Raw genomic sequence first — 20,687 nt, 5'->3', positions numbered from 1 at the left:
TTTTGGTCTATTTCCGATTTTAAGCATCATTTTGTGCAAATAGGCGTTTGTGAATTTTAAAAAGTTCAATTTGATGCCTTATATGGTCAATATCTCAAAAAATAAGGCCAATATCAAAAAAATAAAAAAAACGTTTTTGGAATGGAGCCGCAAGATTGAGCTAAAAACAAAATAAAATATTTTGGAAAGAGTATTTTTTGTTATGATGTACCGTACCTAACAAATATTGCCAAAAACTCACTTTTTTGTGATTTTCTTCATAATTGTTGTTTTTACCCCAAATCTGTATAAAATATTAAGATTTATTGATGTCTTGCCTTCATAAAAATGTATACTTTTATATGTCTTGCGCAAATAATTACAAAGTTATTGCACTTTTACTACATGCATGTCTGAGAGTACACAGCCTCCTTAATAAAAAAAGCAATGTGGAGCTTTGGACATGTTCCCTTCATGAGCACCGCTCTCTGCGCCGACCAACACTTTCAATTTCATGCATCAGTTTGTTGTTTTAAATTAAGATTGTCAGACCATTGAATCAGCCAATCAAACCCCTACTTCCATGCTTACGCTGTGAACGCTTTCAAAATGTTAACATTTGAAAGCATTCTTCTCTGCCAGCAAACATGTAAACTATAGGCCTACTATAGTTTGGTGCTGTTTAAAGCGTAAGCACAGAAATGGGGTTCTGGTCGGCAAATTGAAACACATCATGATTTACATCGGCACATCATTCGCCGATCAAGTAATGTGTGACCTAGTTCTTTTACGCAATAATCAGGAAGAGCAGTGGGCAGTGTCCGAAATAAGGAAAATATCATAAATATGGAGGTTGTCCCCCGGGGTTGTCCCGAGGACAACTGAAGCATAAATTCTGCTTGTCCTCAAAACATTTTGGTTGTCCCCAAAATGTGTCATATTTAAGAGGTAAAATATAGTGATTGTCCAGAGGATAAGTACATATCTCAATATTGTTGTCCCCAGTGATTTTTGGACAAGAGGACAAGAGGATAAGTGCTTATTTCGAACACTGGCAGTGGGACACTGCTGAAGGAATTTATACTACGGGCTGTCAACTTTTTGGAATTAAATTGGTATGAAATACTACTGTCGAACACTGGTGAACAGGCCATTATTGTTTGTCAATATTGTTTATTTTTAACCCCTGATTATTTGAGCTAGGGCACTTGAGAATCTAAAAAGTGTGTGTGGCATGGCAGGAGGGGGGTAGTGACAACAATTACTACCTTGCTTGGGACTTATACTCAAGAAACACTAGCAACGAATTTGCTCAAGACGTTTTGCGTAGAATATTTCGAAGAACTTGGGACTTGGCATGAGATTTGCTTGGGCTTGCTTGGTGTGATATTATATAAAAATAATGCCCTGACTAACATCCTAGACTACTAAACCATATATAGCCTAACAATAAGTAACATTTTACATTAAAAAAAACCCCGACCCGAGTAAAAAAAACCCGGCCAAGGAAAGGCTAAAAAATTATTAAAAAATTGTGAATTTTAAAAAATGCTAGCAATCTTTAAAATATAAATAGTAAAAACCAAAAAGAAGATCACTAAAAAAATGATACACACTAAAAATTACAAATTAACAAACGAATTCGACAAACACAAAATGTATACTATTATTTTACCTTGCCGTGTCGTATGACCGTGCAGTGTATAATTATAAGCTTACTCCGTGGTTGTTCTCGTTTTCAACGTTGACAACGAGATGGATATCCAATCAATTATTGAAAGTAGATGGAGCAAGTTGAAGTGCCTTGTCTCAGCAGAGCGCGAAAATCATAAACAATTCAGTATCTTCATTTGTCCTCGCACAGATTTTATTAAAATTAATATAATGATTATAAATAAACATTCACATCTGTAACGCTACATCATTTCATCCAGACAACGAAGAACTATGATGCAAAGCACACAGATGTGCAAATGCGTGTTTCGTGACAGTGCAGTGCGGGTGAATTCAGAGAAAATAAAGGTAGAGAAGCGACACTCCGTACAATTAACGTGCAGACGGCCTATACCGATGTGAGGACAGAAAATGTGACTCTCCTGCTAGTCTCGGGCGCGGGCCAGACTGTATGCGGTATGAACAAAAACACAATTAACTGGTTGTGTAGGAGACTAGCAGGAGAGTCACATTTTTCTGTCCTCTGCTGTCCTCCGGAGTGTCGCGGTCCTGGTGAATTGCAAATTATTTGTGCGGTACACGTGACGTACATGTACATGTGCCCAATCAATAAAATAAATACATACTTTTCATCGCTTGCGACGATTTGATGGCGCGACAAGGTCACCATTCGCAGGTTAGCCGCACTTTTCGCTCCGAGGTCGCTATTGCAAGAAGTAGCAACCGTAAATTCTTGCGTTGCCAGAATTAATAGTTCTGCTGGCTTGCTGGATTGAGGCAATACATTTTCAGAACTTTGAAGTGGGTTTTTTTATACTTTTTTGGTATATTTGGCGGTCGCAATGTTTAGAAACTACTTCAGAAATTTCGAATATTTTTTTTCGGAGTATATTTTCAGAATTCCAGCCACATAGGTCTCAACTTGGCGTGTGGGAGAAAATGTGTTGAGCAGGATTTCTTAAAATGCAAATCAGGTTCTGAATTTGATGTACATGTATGGCTTGCAGTTTGAAACATAATAGTCCATAAGGAGTTGAATATGGTTCGATACAACTAGGGGAAGGTGGGGCATAACGGACCCCCGGGGCAAAACGGAACCACCTGGAAAAATAGGCCTTGGCAATACTGCCGTCTATGCAAATTATATTGAGGAACACAAGTATGGCTACGAGGATTTACAACAAAAATTTTATCTGAAACAATCCACTGACATTCGAGCAAGATCGGGTCAAAAATTACTACCCGTCTGGTGTAAGATATGTAGATGTTTAATGCGCTGAAATTTTACTTCATTAATATCGGATTCCCAAATAATTGTGTATATTGTAAACACGAAGGTACTAGCCATGAGCTGTATTAAGTGCATGGCCTATATGCTACGATGTATTATGCATGCAACCAATTTCTAAAAAATCGGGTATGGGGCAAAACGGAACCCTAGGTGCGGGGCATAACGGAACAGGGTTCCGTTTTGCCCCGGGCGTTTTGTCCCACAGATGGGTTCCGTTTTGCCCCAATTGGACATAACTTGTCTTCACTCAAGGAAATGTAGGCGTTATCTAGGGGCCTACTCGAACATGGTAAACACTTCGCTGAAACATAGACATATAACTAGACCTACAGATAGAATTAATGATTAAAAGTTAACCACTACTCCACAGAGATGGTAGGCCTACTGAATATTTCTTTCTAATCAAATATTGGTCATACATATTATAGGCCTACTAGGCCTATAAGAAGGCCTATACCACTCCACAGAGATGGTAGGCCCACTTAATATTGTAACTGAATATAGGCCTACATATAACTAGGACTAGGGCCTACCGATGGAACAACTAATATAAGTTTGCACCCAGGGTGCCGTTTGCCCCATAGGGGCGTTCCGTTTTGCCCCGATAGTGGGGCAAAACGGATTTTTTTGTTGAAAATATTTCTTCATTTTATAAAAAATTGTAAGATTCAAGTTATATTGGTTAATGGTATATTAAAGGTAAATACAAACTTCAACTGAATATATAATTTTTACAGTCATATTACTTATGGTGACGTCACAGAGCATCCTCAAAGTTAAGTGTTCCGTTATGCCCCACCTTCCCCTACATGTAAAGACTTTGAAACGAAAAATATTGCCATTTTGAAGCTAAACTGTTGAAGGCCCCCATGGTGCAAAAGTGGAATTAATAAATTCGCGCCCCCTGCCCCCTAGTTACGCCACTGATAACAACAGACGGATTGAAGCAATAATTTCCTTGTACATTTGCCTAAGTTTCAAAGCACCCGTCTTTTGGGCCCAAGTTGCAAAAAAGAAAAGTCCCAGAAAAACCGGTACAAAACATGCTCGTCAACACTGCCACTGTGGTGGCCCGTGATTATGAAAATGTCAAAATAGCCCTAAAAAATTAATAGGCCCCCCTACGAAGGTAATTTTTAATAGAAAAAAGGAAACTTCACAGTAGCCCATGAAAGTTTAAGTAGGCCTACATGGTGATTTTTTTTAAAAAGTGGCCCCTTGAAAATTAAAAAAAATATTTTGAGGCCAGGCCCAGGTTGATATATGGTAAAAAAACCATTCATGTTACGCGATACGGGAGGGGGTCGTTTCTTATATCCTAGGGCCCCGAGCCCGAATAAAAGGAGGGCCCATCATGTGGTGCGGCCACTCTCTCAGGGTCTCTCAGTTTCTGACGAGTAAAATTGTACAATTGTGTTTGGGAGTGGCCTTCTCTCTTTTCTCTTTTTCCTAGCTATTTTCTTCCATTTCTTGCTTTGTTTATAAAAGCTATCTAGGCCAGCATGCATATATTAGCCTACACTGGCTATCCATGCTTGTGCATTTGTATGAGCTTGGAACGGTCCATGGTTTTCCATGGATTAGCATGTGTTCCTCACGGACCAACCTGGGTAAACAAACAAACAATCTGACCAATTTTCATCAAATAGGCCTACTCTGGTCGCTCTATACCAGGACTTTCAACCTTTGCTCTATAGCTATAAAATCAAATGGTGCATTATTTTGCATGGTGTAATGTAATGCCCAACCGACAAATCCCCATAAAGAAGTACCGTAACCAGGCTGACTGACCAATCATAATTTACAGTCCGCCGCACCTCAAATTAAAAGCAAAAACTAGTTGTTGCTTCAGACTACAAACTGTGATCCAGTGGCGTAGCGTGGGTCATCCGATTAGGGGGCACCAACCATAATTTGGGGGCACCGGGTCTGATGGGGGGGGGGGCACTTGCCAATTTTCCTGTGGGATTTTCTAAATTTTGCAATCGATTGGTGGCACGTACCCCCCGTGCCCCTAATGACGCTACGCCACTGCTGTGACCATCTATAGGCAAGTAGGCCTATCAATGAAGATTATGCCAATGTGTGGATTTTACATACACGGTACCGGTACATAAAAAGTTTTAATATTTATTGCACACTTGGCGTACTATACTATAAAGGTGCCAATTATTGGGTTGCCAGTTTGTTTTACATGTCAACGTCCTTTGTAAACGGAATTAATTATTTACATCGCGTGAAATGTGGTTATATCCGATTGACCAATAGCATACTAGTATTCGTGACACACCCCTGAAGTCAGTACACACCCCCAAAAGAACAAAAACATTGATCACGACTGATGGTGATAAACACGGTGATGTTATATGCTTGTAACTTTTTCAACCCCCACAAACTTTCTAAACTTGACTCATACGGTACTTGAGGCGGGGCTTGAGGGTTTGAGACCCGGCGGGTTTAGGTCTTTTGACCATTAATATTACTATCATTTTAGGCCTATATTTTGACACTAGATCATCTGTAATATGAGTCCAAGTGTGTAACTATTATCATGAAGCAATTCCTGGAGAGGGCAATCCCTCATTTGCATGTGCCGCATTCTTATTTAAATTAGCCACTGTGTTATTGCTTAATATTCATATGTTATGGAGAGCACTTTACACCACCAGATCGGGCAAGTCATGAATAATTTAGCGTTGTGAAGCCAAATAAACTTATTATTTCCCAGGCTTGAAAAAAAATTGTAGGCAGAGGTGGGAATCGATCTCGGTACCTCCCGGTTAAAAAGCACAGTGCAAGACCACTATTCTATGCCAGCTAAATATCTGTTGTGAGACGTGTAACATTAAATCAGTAATAAAAGAAGTAGATTCTTATTTTGGGCTGAAATTGTAGAAAAGGGGAAATGTTTTTCCCTGCTCTAAAGAAAATAAAAATTGAGATCTTTAAACAAAATGTTACGGCTCTATTGAAAAAAAAAAGATTGATATCAAAATAACTTGTCTATTTTATATTTATTTCACGAGGCGGCATTATCACAGACGAACACTGTATAGGCTAAAAACTAGATCCTCACCACTACTCGCCGTCGTAGGTCAGTGGTAGAGCATCAGACTGATGATGCCAAGATTGTTGGTTCGAGTCCTCCTGTCAGCAATGTTTATTTTTGTGAATGCAATGCTACGATACCATTTGTTCAAATTTTTTATTTTTTTATTTATTTATTTATTTATTTATTTATTTATTTATTTATTTGTTTATTTTTTTTAATGTAAATAATTATGTATTTATTTTGTTTAATCACTCACTCACACTCAAAGAGGGCTCTTGATCGATCAGTTCATTTATTCATTGTTTGATGGTTGTGATACGTCTGTTGATCGAAATTGAATATCATATAATTTATTCATATTCATTGTTTGTGAATTGATTGATTGATTGATTGATTAACTGATTGATTGATTTGTTGAGCCGGTGCAAGTGAGTGCGTAGAGACGAGTTACTTGAACAAGCCTTAATAATTAAAATAAATAAATAAATAAATAAATAAATAAATAAATAAATAAATAAATAAATAAATAAATAAATAAATAAATAAATAAATAAATAAATAAATAAATAAATAAATAAATAAATAAATAAATAAATAAATAAATAAATAAATAAATAGCTTCCCCTCTCAGCCTGCCAAAAATATTGTGACCCCCTGTTGGACATTCAAATTATTGGGATTCCAAAATACATCAGATTTGTAGATGTAGGCCTACAATAAGAAAACTTAAAAAAAACCACTAAACCGATATTTTACTCATTATTGACCATGGTAGGCGAAATCATCAATAGTGATTAAAGAATTTTTGTTCAAAATAAAATTTCCATATCATAAGCGTTTCCGGACATTTACAAGGTTTCCCACGAAAAATCCTAAAACATGGGTCTACTGAAGAAAAAATCCTTAGACATGGGTCTCCCTTTTTCCGTGCTATGTGTGAAAAGGAAAAACATGCGGGAAAACACATGTTGCTTTTACTATTTTCAAGCTCAAATCCTTAGATATGAGTCCTTACTTTCCTGACAATCCTTAGATATGGGTACCTATTTTCGGTAAAATCGTGACCCTTAGAAATGGTTATGGGTTCGGAAGCTCGGGCCGCACATCCCCGGCGAAAAATAATCCAAGTACCCCCCGGTTATCCTAAGCCTTTTATAAAGCCTTTTAAATCGCACCCCCCCCATTTTACCCTCCCCAGGACTCAAAACTATTGCACAGCCCCTGATAATCTCCAAAATTATTCAATTGCTTTTTTTTCGATGGGCCTAAACTCTTGTAATAGGCCTACACATATTAAATACAGCAAGCTGCATTTAAAATATAAATGCACGATACAAGTGGTATTCCAGAAACTCTGCACATCAGTGACATCACTACCGGTAGTGAACAGCAAGGCTTGAAAGTGCGCCCGCTTTACTACCTGAGAGCAATCCGGTAGCGGCGTTTCAATTTATTACTTGTTTAGAAATCCACAAGATCAAATCATAGAACGGTGAGTAATGATTATTTACTTGTTTTTAAAAATAAACTTCTTAGGCCAGTACGGCCGACAACTATAGTTTGAATGATATTTATTATCACACGAGGAAATAAAAACAAACGAATATGGCGCTTCACGTGACGGTAGGTCAGGTCAGTGGTCAAAGGTTTTTTATCGCTAAATCGCTGGCTGGATATCGTATCAAATTCAAGTGATACACTACCGTCGTATTATTGACACCAATTTCTAATTTCGACATTACTATTGCGAAAGGTTATTCCATTATCAAATTAGTAGACTTTCTGTAAAAACAAATCATTGGTGCCTGATGGGAAATACTAGTACGCCATCACCGGATTGCTCTCAGCTCTGCTAGCTGGCGCTCTTTAAGCTTGCTACTCGCATTCAACAGGCAGAGTTCGCAAAACTAACGGCGTCGTTATTTGCCAACCCTAATTAACATGATCAAGGGATCGAAATTAATTATTCATAACCGATCGATAACTGGCCTCATTTTCTAAGTAGCAAGCCAGCGGGATATGTCATAGGTTTGCGTTGATAATAGAACAACCGTGAATCTAGTGTCACCCCCTTGCTATTATCCAAAAAAATAGTTAGATTTAACATGGAGGTATATTTATTCCATGGTTTTAAAATATTTACGTCTGGTCCAAATAGCTGCTCAATCGATCCATGGAAGTGATCGATCCAATTTTATATCAGGTCTGTATAGTAGGGGAGAGCGGGGAGTGTTCGCCCTAGGGGCAGGTTCGCCCACCCCTTGTTTCTCAGCACTACGGCTATCGAGGAATTTGGTGATGGCAACTTGACATAGGTCATGATAGCTACGCGACATATAGGGACGTGTTCATCGAACTGCCGCCAAAAAAAAAAAATTACACCAAAACGTAATTTTTTCTTGCATTAATAATGTTGTTTTATCATTGATACATAAATACAGTTGGTTTTAATGGAAATCTGTATTTGGAACATATGGGATTTGTTAAAGATTTAATGTAGTTATAAACTCCTTATTCGATTTGTTTTTTGCATACCCTGAAGAAAATACAAAAATGTGCACAAGGGGCACGTTCGCCCTTTTGAGGATGGGGCGTGTTCGCCCTATATTTTCCCCGGGCGGACTTGCCCCAAACTGGAGGGCGGACCTGCCCCATCAGCCTATTATGCAAAATATTGATAATTATACCATTAAACAAGGTAAATCTACTGAAAAGCATATTTTTTAAAGTTATGTGGTATCAGTATTACACATACCACCGTTTATGTCCTAATCCATAATCCCCCGAAGTTGTAAACATTATACGTTTAAGCTCACTTTGGACCCCTACATTTTGCCTTGACCCGACCCCTGCAACAAATTTAGTGATTCCCCGGAAGAGAATGAATGCCCTGTATACTCTTGCTAAATGTTTGCATTGAATATGTTATTGTTACGCAATGTTTAAACCTTTTTTGTGATTAGGGTGAACTAACCCCACCATATGGGCGAACCTGCCCCAATATGGGGCAAGTTCGCCACTTTGCAAAACTTTTTTGTTTGCCCTATTCTGTTGCTATTGTAAGGCCTATAGTTTTGAGATTGTGGTCATATATAGCTAAGACATAGGGCTTTCACATGGGCTAATCAGGTCATTCCTAACCTTAAAATTGACATCGCTAGGCTGGTCAGAAAAAAATAGGGCGAACACTCCCCGCTCTCCCCTACAACTGGCGTTAAAATCACCCATCATCAGAAGGACAAAACTTCTGGTAGATCTATATTTGCCCGCTGCATAATAATAGTGCGAATTTTACACTTGAAATTTCACCTGATGTTTAATGCCTATGCGCGGCAATGCCCGGGGAGGGGGGCGGGGGACCATAAATTTTTGTGGATATGCCCGGGTGGGTATGTTTGGGGGTCTTTTGGAGTTGTGAACAGTCAAAATCAAGGGTGCCAACATGTCTGTATGGTCATTATGTTGTGCTTTATACATGCATAAAGCCTCGTGGACGACGACAAACTTTTATTATTTTATCTTTTCCTTTGAACTTCCACTGTTTGAATCATTTTCTTTTTGGGAATAGCTATGCTTTATAATTTTCCTGAGGCTCTGAGTGGGCTATCTATCTAAATTGATCGAAAATATACTCATCGATTTGAACATAGTAAATTATCAATGATCTGAACAAAGTCCTTTCTAGGTTGCAGAAAGTTCAATAATGCATGCACAGGACCTATCAGCACTAGTCCTCCGAGAAAGACCTCGGCTATGGGGGGGCTCGGCGAAGCCGAGCATGTTCGGCGAAACGAGGCCGAAGGCCGAGAAGCGAGGCCGAAGGAAAGAAAGAAAGAGAAAAGAAGGAATAAAGGAAGAACGGGGGGCTGGGCAAATTGAAATGCAAATAAAATTGTATTATAACAATCAAGCTATCATAAGACGTAGGCCTACCGGTACTTTTTATAAAACCATTATTATGAAACATTAAGGGGGTACTACACCCTGTGGTAAATTCATGACTATTTTTGCATTTTTCTCAAAAAATAATAACACACTGATAACAAAAGTTATGTATATTATTGGGGCAAGGAATCCGATTACTACACTGAAATTTCAGTGGCTAAAGACAAGCGGTTCAGTTTATATGATAGAAAATGAGGTACATTCTAGCGGTACCTCTTTTCTTATCATAAATAACAAACCACTTGTCTTGGGTCACTAAAACTCCAGTGTAGTAACTGGATTCCTTGCCCCTACAATATACGTAACTTTTGTTACCACTGTGTTATTAGTTTTTGAGAAAAATGCAAAAATAGACAAAATTTATCGAGGGGTGTAGTACCCCCTTAACATTATTATGAAACAATAAGGCTTTGAAAAGAACGTTAGTTTCTTGTAATGAGAATGATGATAATGATAATATTATGATCCAATGTTGATGAAGTTGCAACTCGAACTCGAAACTCGAACTCGAAACTCGAACTCGAACTTATTCATAATTGCATTATGTGGACGCGCTGTGATTTTCCTATGGAGCATCAGCATGATCAGTCATACTAAACATGACACTTTCGTATTCGTCCAAATAACGACTTTTCACTGTTTTAAGGTTACACAGTGGATTTTTCAAGGCTTGATTCGAATGATTCCAGAGGGGCGTAGGCCTAAGTTAATAATAGAAACAGCCATGCAGAAAAGAATGAACCATTTAGGGTCTATGAATGAACTCAAGCGTAGGCCTTCGCCTCGCTATTAAGGCAAAATAAAATAATAAACATGTTTCACGTCCCCTCCCGCTTCCTTTTTTGAGGTTTCCTCAAATATATTTTTATTTTTTGAAATTCAGTTATAACTTTTCAAAAAATAAGTCTAGGAAGTTGGAATGCTTTCTATAGCCTTGTCAAGGGATCTGATGGAATGAGCGTTTTGAGCGTTTCGACAGTATTTTTTATGGAACATGAGAGCACCTCAGACGTATCGAATTGCATTCTGAATACGAAGCATGTCTTTCTGATATCAAATAATTTTGATTTTTTGAAAATCACGATGTAATACAAATTTTATGACAAATTATAAAAATTTGATATTTTTCAAATTTTGATATATAACAGTCCTCGAAGTAAATTTTATAAATCTAATGATATATTCTTAAAGTGTATGTAGCTGGGAGGAAAAGCCGACGACCAATTGAAAATTTTGACCTTTCATATTGAAGATATGGTCAAAATTTTCAATTGATCGTCGGCTTTTCATCCCACCTACATACACGTTAAGTATAAATCATCAGATTTATAAAGTTTACTTCAAGTACTGTTAAATATCAAAAATATCAATTTTTAATGATTTGCCATAAAATGTGTATTACATTGCGAATTTCAAAAATCAAAATTATTTGATATCAGAATGACATTCTTCGTATTCAGAATGCAATTCGATATGTCTGATGTGCTCTAATGTCCCACAATAAATACTGTCCAAACGTTCATACCGGTACCCCTTCCCTTATGATACAAGAAACATTTTAGGAAGGTTTTGTGATCTTTGGAGGGTGTAACTCTCAGAACAACAAATAAAAAAGGGCCTCCTTCTTTTCCAGGCATTATTGGGCTATTCCAGAAAATAGACGCGCACACCCCCTATAGAGGAGTTCGGATATCCGGACTTTTGTCCAGTCGTGATTGTTGGAAATCCAGACTTTTAAAGTGCCCAAAGGCAAAAAAATCCGGCAGAAAAATAGTTTAAAATCAGAAATCCTCAATTTGAGAGCTCATTTTCAACATTTCCTTGATTTTTCCTTCATTTGATTGGATTTCCAAGCTTTTTCCAGTAACATTGGCAACTGGAAATCCAGTCGTTTTCAGAAAGCAGACTTGAAAATCCGGACATTTCTTTGATTGAAAATTTACTCCTCTATAGGGGGTGTGCACCTATTTTCTGGAATAGCCCAATTTGTATACGATAAAACAGCTCTAAGTATGGGTATTTACACCAATTTTGCGATAAAAAATAGAAAATAAAAAGGCCCCTCCTCCTCCTTCTTTTTGAAAACCTGGACGTGAAACATGTTTTATTTTTTACTTGGCCTAATAGATTTTAACCTAAGCCGATAGTCATTCTTGAAGGACTAATCAGCACGTCTTACCATGATGCTTATTCTATCATCATTTGGTGACATTTAAATGAAGGTCTATACTAGGGCCTATAGGCTATTGGTCATCCATTCCGAAATATTATCAGCATGGCTCTTCATCTGCTTCCATTGCATGAAAAACTTCATCTTATCCAACCCTGTATTGAAATGATCATGAGGGAACAACCAAATGGAAAAGCAAATAGGTAGGTTTGTGTGGATATGGGTTATTTGTGTGCCTGGGTTGATTTTTTTGTTCACGGAGTAAACACCCCCCCCCCCACTTGAACACATTTCTCATATGCACAGTTTATACACTGCGTCTTGAATAGCTATTGTAGCCAATCAACCCTGTGGTTAAGAGGCTAGGAAATAATTACTAATGTCTCATACCCCACATGACAAGGACTTTTTAGAACATCTTATCTTGGTATTGAGACTGGCATCCGGCAGCCAGGACTATTTTTTATTGCCTTTTTGGGGCGCCCTCTACGGATGGGGCACCATATAGGCATGACTTTGTGAAAAGCTTCTAATTTCACTCTTGCTAGATTTACTCCGCAATTGTTTTGCTAAAATTATGCCCAGCTCAGAAATAAAACCACAATATGCTTGGATTTTATTTTACTATTGTTTTCTGATATGCACGGGATAAAATGTTGAGCGTATATTCTTTGTTTAAAATGCAAAATTAATGGACTTATAAAAACACCTAATAAATCCAGACCTTTGACTTTTGTATGGCTTAAGGGGCTACTACACCCATTGATATTTTTTTTGCATTTTTTTTGCATTTTGTGAAAAAAAATAAAAAAAAAAATTAGACAAAGTGGTATGCAAAATGAAGGGCAAATCTTCTCGTTTTATTGGTGGCATCGGTATCAATGTAGCTTACATGCTTTTGAAGATAGAAGCCAAAAGGAGGTACATCACTGATGATTTAAATTCACTTCATTCTGGAAAGCTTACTATCAACGGATTTCGTTAAAATTTTGGATATGTGTTGCTAACACATTAGGGAAATAATGTTGATATGTAAAATGGGAATAAGTGGTCCCTGATTTCTTTTATGACTTCATGAACTTGGTGCTCCACAACTATCAAAAACGAACCGGTTAAAATGCTTCCATTTTCAATGTCGAGCTATATTTTGTATTTTGAACTTGCAACACTATGTCACTGAAACTTAACTAAGCCATAGGTAACAGGTTACCACAACCACACTACAGCAATGTTGAAAAAGATTGTATTTTTTGTCACCTATACCACCATATTAGGTAGTTTTCCGTAAGCTTCATTTTTGTGATTTTGGTAACTATTTTATATTTATTTGCCCAATCCAACTCAACTAGGCAATCTAAATTGTACTCACCATTTACATCCCAAGGTATTTTAGTATATCCCCCTCACACATTTCCATTATATATCCAGTAACAGACAAAATATCAAAATTGATGCCTCATTATGACATGTATGATATCACAGACTATCACATGTATTCAAAATTGATGCCTGAATTTGACCTGAACCAATTGACCTATAACCTGACCTTTGATGACCTTATAGCCTTTTTTAATCTCTTTTCCTAACAACATACCGTATTATAGAAGATACATACATGGTGTAGTATTAAATTGTCTATGTGGAAGAGATTATTTAGGCCTATTTAATTTATTCAGTGTTATAATCAGTGAGTATATTTCTATAGATAGTATAACAAAGGATTTAATGTATTCTATTCATGTATTCTACTTGGACATGTTCAATAGAATAAATTATGGTTTGTTATGAAACACACATCTCAGTTACCAGGATACAGTAAACAAAAAAATATATAGGGCTAAAATGATTTTCTAAAATGGTTTAAAACCACTTTGAATGTAGAGATATTTTATAAGTTCAGGACATGAAATGATGAACATATTTATATACTTTATAAATTTGCAACAAAAAAAAGAAGATGGGTACTGATGAAAATCAGGGTATTAAATCGCCTTAACCAGTTTACCGCCTCTTAGAACCCGATAGACGGTGACCAACACTATGGACTACAATAGCCTAATCTCAATGGCATAGTCCAAAAACCTCAAATAAACAATCATAGTACAAAATTTGACCTAATTTGCAGAGTATGAGTTTTGTACCCAGGGGCGTAGCCAGCTTTTTTGGTCGGGGGGGCAAAATAAAATTTTTGGGGCACAGACGGAAAAAAATTACAGTTCATCATAGAGACAAAAGGCTTTATTGGGACGATGTGCGCGCGTAGCGCGCAAAAAATTGGTATTTTACACTATTTTTGCCCATTATCAGGATGGAAAGGGCTTAATCTTTGCAATATGCGCGCGTAGCGCGGAAAAATTGTGTATTTTCGGGCTGAATTTCGGTAGAAAAGGGCTCCTTGCCCCTTTTCTTTTCCTTTGCCCCCTGATTTTCCCTTTTATTTTTTGTCAGAGGGGCACTTTTTTCTTTCATTTTTTTGTCAGGGGGGGGGCACTCTCCCCCCCCCCCCTGCCCCCCGCTGGCTACGCTACTGTTTGTACCCAAAGTTCACCGTGTGTCTTAGAACCCGATAGACGGTGACATTTGACCATACACTAGGATCCACAACATGCTCATCTATCATGGGAACAGTTCTTAAACCCTAATACATTTGTACATTCATCCTTTGAAGATTTGGGTACAAAACTCTATACTCTGCAACTTGAGGTCAAATTTTGCACTATGATTATGTAATTGAGGTTATTGGACTATGCCATTGGGATGAGACTCTTGTGGTCCATAGTGATAAGATCAATTAACGAGGCCTCAATAGCGGTTATTGCCAAAGTTGCAATATGGTGGCACAATTGGGCGGCAAACTGTATGCAAACAACACGGCATACTAATTACACATGTTCTACATTGTTGTATTTTAAAACACTGAAGACCAAAACATTTCTGTAAAAATAGATTAGTATTTATTTTCCATAAAATGTTAGCTTTTACTGTCAGATATGTTCCTTTTAATTTTGAGCCGAACAAGTGAGGTAAAGCATAGAAAATTGGAATTTACTAGTAGTAGGCATGTCCACTAAAAATTGAAGTACTTTTAAATTGATTCAGACCTAACTTATTGGCTGGGAATTGATGAAAGAAACATTTTGGCGTTTAAATAATCTTAATCGGACGTTTCATTCCAGAGATATGGCCTTTTGAGTGTCACGGTTTTATATAGGGCTGCTAGAACATGTTAAAAAGTTAAAGTCCAAAAAGGAATACTAACAGGAAAAAGTTTGTATTGACAGTGGGCATAGTAGCGCCCATGCATGTTACTCCCGCGGTTGTAATACGGTACGATCCTCGGGGTGTGTGTATATGTGTATCCTGCACCGCACGCCGTGTATACGTACTGTGCATACGTGTTCGACTAATATTTCCATCGTAATAATAAAAGGCCAGTTCCATCGTTTTATTCAAAATCTCGGATTTTGACAAAACTACAGCACCTATATTAAAGTCTTGATTTTTGCAGAGTATCTTTATTGACTGAAGTACATTACAATCGTGTAAAAACCAGAATTTAAAAAAATGTTGAGGGTGTTCTCCTCAGCAAATGTTGAAAGCAATAATTCATTGTAATGTTATACTATTCTTCTTGCAGGTTAGAGGTTTTAGAGAAGCCACCCAGCTGCACAGGTTTCCTTGCTCACTTGTTCTTTTAAGACGTAATGCTGATGGTGAAGAACATCTAGTTGGTCATGTAAGAATTGTACCTGTCACAAATGTGGAACAAAGTGTGTACATTGAAGATGGTAAGATGTGGAGGCACCAGGGGTGGGGTGCATGCAGCATGGGTGCTTTTTTGGACAAAAAAGGTCCAAATTTTGGTCCACTTTTCACAAAATCGCCCCCCCTTTTGAAAAAAGTCCACTTTTTCAAAATCAGCACCCCCCCCAAATGAAATCCTGCGTACGGGCCTGGCATGGGACATTTTTGAGTGACTCCCCCTGCTCAAAATAAGAAATGGGAAAATGTCCACATTTTAGTCTACATAAAATTAGCCTGGTTACTCTTTCCCCCTTCTTGTTCAAAAATATTGTAAAAGGTTTTTTTGAAAATAAATGCAGTTAAAACATCAGATTTCTAAAAAATATCACAGTTTCATGATTACCTGACCACCAATATTTCAAAATCAGTTTATATTGCCAGGGAATTACGTGGCCAAGGTAATGGGAGAGAACTAATGAAACAGATGGAAGAGTTCTGTAAAAAGAAAGGAATGTGTCACTGCTTCTTGGGAACAACACCAGACATCTCCAAAATGTATGTGAAGTTTGGATACCATTATTGTGATTGGAGGATTCAAACTATTGGCTCTGGGGTAAGTAGTCAACCTGCCCAGATTTCATAAGGCTTTCAGTTCAGCCATGTTGCCCCGCATGTTGCACAATTTATCATGTGCCAACAATACCCACACTTATCTATGTCGGGTGTTTGGAAGGTGAATATTATGGCATACATGACTTAAAGGGGCATTTCGTGATCCACAGCCTCATCCCCCACTTTTCTCAAAAAAAGTTGAGATTTTTATATCACTGGAATACTCTGGCTACATAATGTTTATGTACAAAATATTTCTTGCAGATTAATTCGTTTAGCAAAGATATCGCGAAATTTGAATTTCGTTCTGGTGCACCAGAACGAAATTACAACGTATTGTCTATGGAGCAGTGTAATACACATAATCATGCATAACTCGCAAACGCAAAATCGGAATCAACTGAAATTTTGGGAATATGCTTTTTTCGTGGATATGTACTGAAAAATGTCATAAAAAGAGGATGCTAGGATCACGAAATACTCCTTTAAGGTGGTAATCAGTCAGGCATATGATATCTATTAAGGTAGTACTACACCCCTTGATAAATTTGTGACTATTTTTGCATTTTTCTCAAAAAAATAATAACACAATAGTAACAAAAGTTATGTATATTATAGGGGCAAGGAATCCAGTTATTACACTGGAATTTCAGTGACTCAAGACAATCGGTACGTCATTTATGATAAGAAAAGAGTTACTGCTAGAATCTACCTCATTTCTTAACATATATGAATCACTTGTCTTGAATCACTGAAATTTTAGTGAAGTAATTAGATTCCTTGCCACTATAAAATACATAATTTTTGTTACCAGTATGTAGTTATTTTGTGAGAAAATGCAAAATTATTCACAAAATTTATCAGGGGTGTAGTTCCACCGTAACTTATTCAAAACCTTCCATAGTTTTTCAAACCAGTGAAAACTTACGCAGTAAACAAAAAAAAAAAAAAAATTAGTATACAATTTCAAGATTGCTATATGCTTTTGTAAAAGGCATTGTAAGAAATGCAAGGATATGAATCTTCACTGACATAATTATATAAGCCTGTCTCAAAAAAAATTGTGCAAGTGAAAAGCGCCCTCTATTGCAATTAGAAGATACTGTTGTGGCATAATGCTTAAATCAACGTCACGGGTGTAGTCTTAGGTCTCAAATGCTGTTTGTTCTGTTCAATTTGCTAGTTCCAATTTCGAGATATGTTTATTTAACAAGGAAAGGGTAAAATCACAATTGTGCCACTTTTACTAGGAAAGAGAGCTGTACATGTATAATCAATGATAGCTGATGTTGATGCGTCTAATGCACTCCCCCTTTCAGGGCGCATGCATTAGACGCATCAACATCAGCACGCATGCACTGTTTTGTCTAATATCTCTCATACGTGTTCAACCTATAACATGTCTTAAGTGACTAAGAGAACAGTATTTACCATGATAAAATCATTGACATGCACATGTATTTAATTTTTACAGCAGAATGTGAAATATTTATTTATCTTTTAATTTCTTTTAAGTGGAAAAAGTGAATCATCATTCCTGCATCATGATAAAACAGTAAAAACAGTCAAAAAATGTTGTATTATGTAATTGATGCATTCTTTTGATTTCACGAAGGAACTCTTGATAAACTTGATGCTATCACTGTTACATGTAAAGCCCTCTTCCCTAGTAAAAGTGGAACAATTGTGATTTTACCCTTTCGTCTTTAACTAAACATATCTCGAGATTAAAAAAAGCAAATTGAACAGAGCAAACGGTATTTGCGAGCTAAGACTACGCCCTTGCCGTTAATGTAAGCATGTCACAACGGTATTTTCTAATTGCCAGAGAGGGCGCTTTTCACTTGCACAATTTTTTTTGAGACAGGCTGTATATTATTTAAATTCATGTAGATGGCAGTTGTAAACAAGGCATTGATTGGATAAAGAATGGACCACAATTTGTGAATGTTATTTGCATTTAAAATTTATTAGTATACTAGCAATATGAATTTTTTATGGTAATATTTTACTCAGATGTTGGGCAACTCAACCCCTCTTCTTTTCGACGAGCCTTTGCCAGGATGGGAATGCTTCTACCGGCAACCTGTATCACCACCAGTAACCATGGTTACCCAGTCATTCTCATATTCAGAGACACAAGTTCCAGTTTCACCACCACTAAATAATAATCATCCCCAAACTTTGATGGGGTCATTCTTATCTTCAGAGGTTCTTGAGAATGAAAACAACAGCAAAAGTGATAAGCTTGATAAGGAGGCGATATATGTTCCTTTTGATTCATCTTTAAGACAAGAACATTTAGATAGTGATGGCCTACCTCCTATTTGGTCTTTTGAAGAATTTGAGAGAAGTACAAGTACATATTGTTGGTTACAGAAAGATGTTTGACAAATGGTACAATACCGTAATGTAGTACAAAATTTGTGTCTCAATTAGGGTAGAGGTGGGGTGTTGTAATGTAGAGATTTGGTAGGTATAGAGATTTTGGTGTCAAGATTAGAATTATGGTAAGCTGGTAAGGCTACTAAGTGTTTATAGTAAACATAGACATTGTGAAACTAACTATTTATTGCTCAGCTCATCTCTTCATCAGGCCCGTAACCAAGGGGGGGGGGGGGCGGACGCTCTACCCCCAAATCCCAAAATTTCCAAAAAGTCCCATTTTGCGCCAGCGAGCGAAAAAATAGGGTTTTTTAGGTCCAAATTTTAGGGGAAAAAAAGTCCACTTTTTCAAAATCTGCCATCTCTAGTCCCAAATTTTGAACAAAAAAGTCCACTTTTTCAAAAGCAGCCCCCAAAATAAATCCTCGGTTACGGGCCTGGTCTTTATCATCATTAATGGCAGTTCAATTGTTCAACCAACTGTAAATAAAATGGTAGTGTACTTGTTTTTTTATTTTGAATCAACCAATATCGTATGTGTCATTTTTCATGTTTTTGTGGCTAACCACATACGCTTATACATGACAACACTTTACGCTATATGTCATCCCCATTTTCATCCCTATGGTCCCCTGATCCCACTGGCTACACCACTGAATGTCAATACTGCTGATTTTTTGTTTTTGCCTAATTTTTCATTTCAAAAGTACTAATGACAATTTTAGTGACTTATCCTTCACTTTTAAAGAATTTAAATGCAATTTTATTTTATTTTTCACACTTTAGCTAGGATCACTGAATGGACCTTGCCTTTAAGTACAAAAATATTGTTTACTCAAGTTTATATTTGTACAGAAAGCTACTATATGAACAGATATTCTATACCTGAGAAAAGAGTAATATTACTAGATAATTATATGGGACAAATTGTTTTTTATTGCGACAGATTGTGAAATGTCCACTATGAGCAAAAAAAGAATACTTAATTTTCCCTGTACTATTAAGCATGTTGGAGTGATAATAATTAGGCCCAAAAAAATTGTTTACTTGCCCTCCACCGACTGACCCAAAATTGGCCAAAATCAGGGTCGGTCCTTATACAATTTTTTTTGTTGGTTTGGTTTTTTTTATTTAAAATTTTATTTGTTTATTATTACTTTTTCTGTTTCTAAATTTCATTTCAAAGCTAAATTTGGGCAACAACATTTTCCAAAGAGGAAAATCATTACTGTAAACTTCTTCATAGTGCTTCATGCTCGATATCCCCCCCCCCCCGAGATATTTTCCTGCTTTTAGTTCATTTAGCTCACTTTTACCTATAAAGCTTTCCCAAGTGGACTGTCGACGAGATTATCGATCAATTAATGTCACACCTACCTAAATTTAGGCTTGAATACTGAAGTGCATGATCTAAACATAGATATCTATGATCTGAACAAAGTCCTTTCAAGATAGTAGAAAGATCTGAACAAAGTCCTTCAAGATTGCTTTCAAAGTCCTTTCAAGTTCAGGCTTTCAGCAGCATTTGCCATTTGTTGACATCAAGTTTTAGGTACTAGCCTACTATGATTAATCATCCCTTCCGAAATATTATCAACTAGCGGGATACCCGCGCTGCGCGCGGGTCCCCGCTAGATGAGTAAATGGGAGCGATCACTAAAACGGGAGGAATTACTGAAAAGGTAGAATCATTGAAAAGGTACATTTTATTGTTCTAAACCTGTCCCTTCTGGCAGTTCATTCAGCTTCTTTTTTTCTTTTCAGTTTCTTCTACATGGGCCTAGTTTGTTCCCATTAAAAAAAACATTGCTATTTAGCTTGTGATTTTCCGTTTC

At 37.1% G+C, this 20,687-nt stretch overlaps 2 protein-coding genes across 2 annotated transcripts in view; one reads left to right on the top strand and one right to left on the bottom strand.

Moving 5' to 3' along the window:
- The window catches only part of LOC140162659 (mitochondrial basic amino acids transporter-like), a 62,426-nt gene extending 60,445 nt beyond the window's left edge, over nt 1–1,981 (bottom strand). Inside the window, 1 exon segment of the mRNA XM_072185965.1 lies at nt 1,655–1,981. The gene's annotated coding sequence lies outside the window, so the exon portion shown is untranslated.
- A 5,620-nt stretch (nt 1,982–7,601) lies between these two features.
- LOC140156579 (uncharacterized) lies at nt 7,602–19,625 on the top strand. Its single transcript, XM_072179521.1, has 4 exons — nt 7,602–7,619; nt 15,749–15,899; nt 16,284–16,468; nt 18,484–19,625. The coding sequence occupies exons 1-4, from the start codon at nt 7,602–7,604 to the stop codon at nt 18,856–18,858; spliced, it is 729 nt and encodes a 242-aa protein (XP_072035622.1). The 3' UTR covers nt 18,859–19,625.
- Nucleotides 19,626–20,687: the final 1,062 nt, after the last annotated feature.

Source organism: Amphiura filiformis, chromosome 1, assembly GCF_039555335.1.
Source record: "Amphiura filiformis chromosome 1, Afil_fr2py, whole genome shotgun sequence".
Lineage (NCBI taxonomy): Eukaryota > Metazoa > Echinodermata > Ophiuroidea > Amphilepidida > Amphiuridae > Amphiura > Amphiura filiformis.
This window is presented reverse-complemented; position numbering and strand designations above follow the sequence as displayed.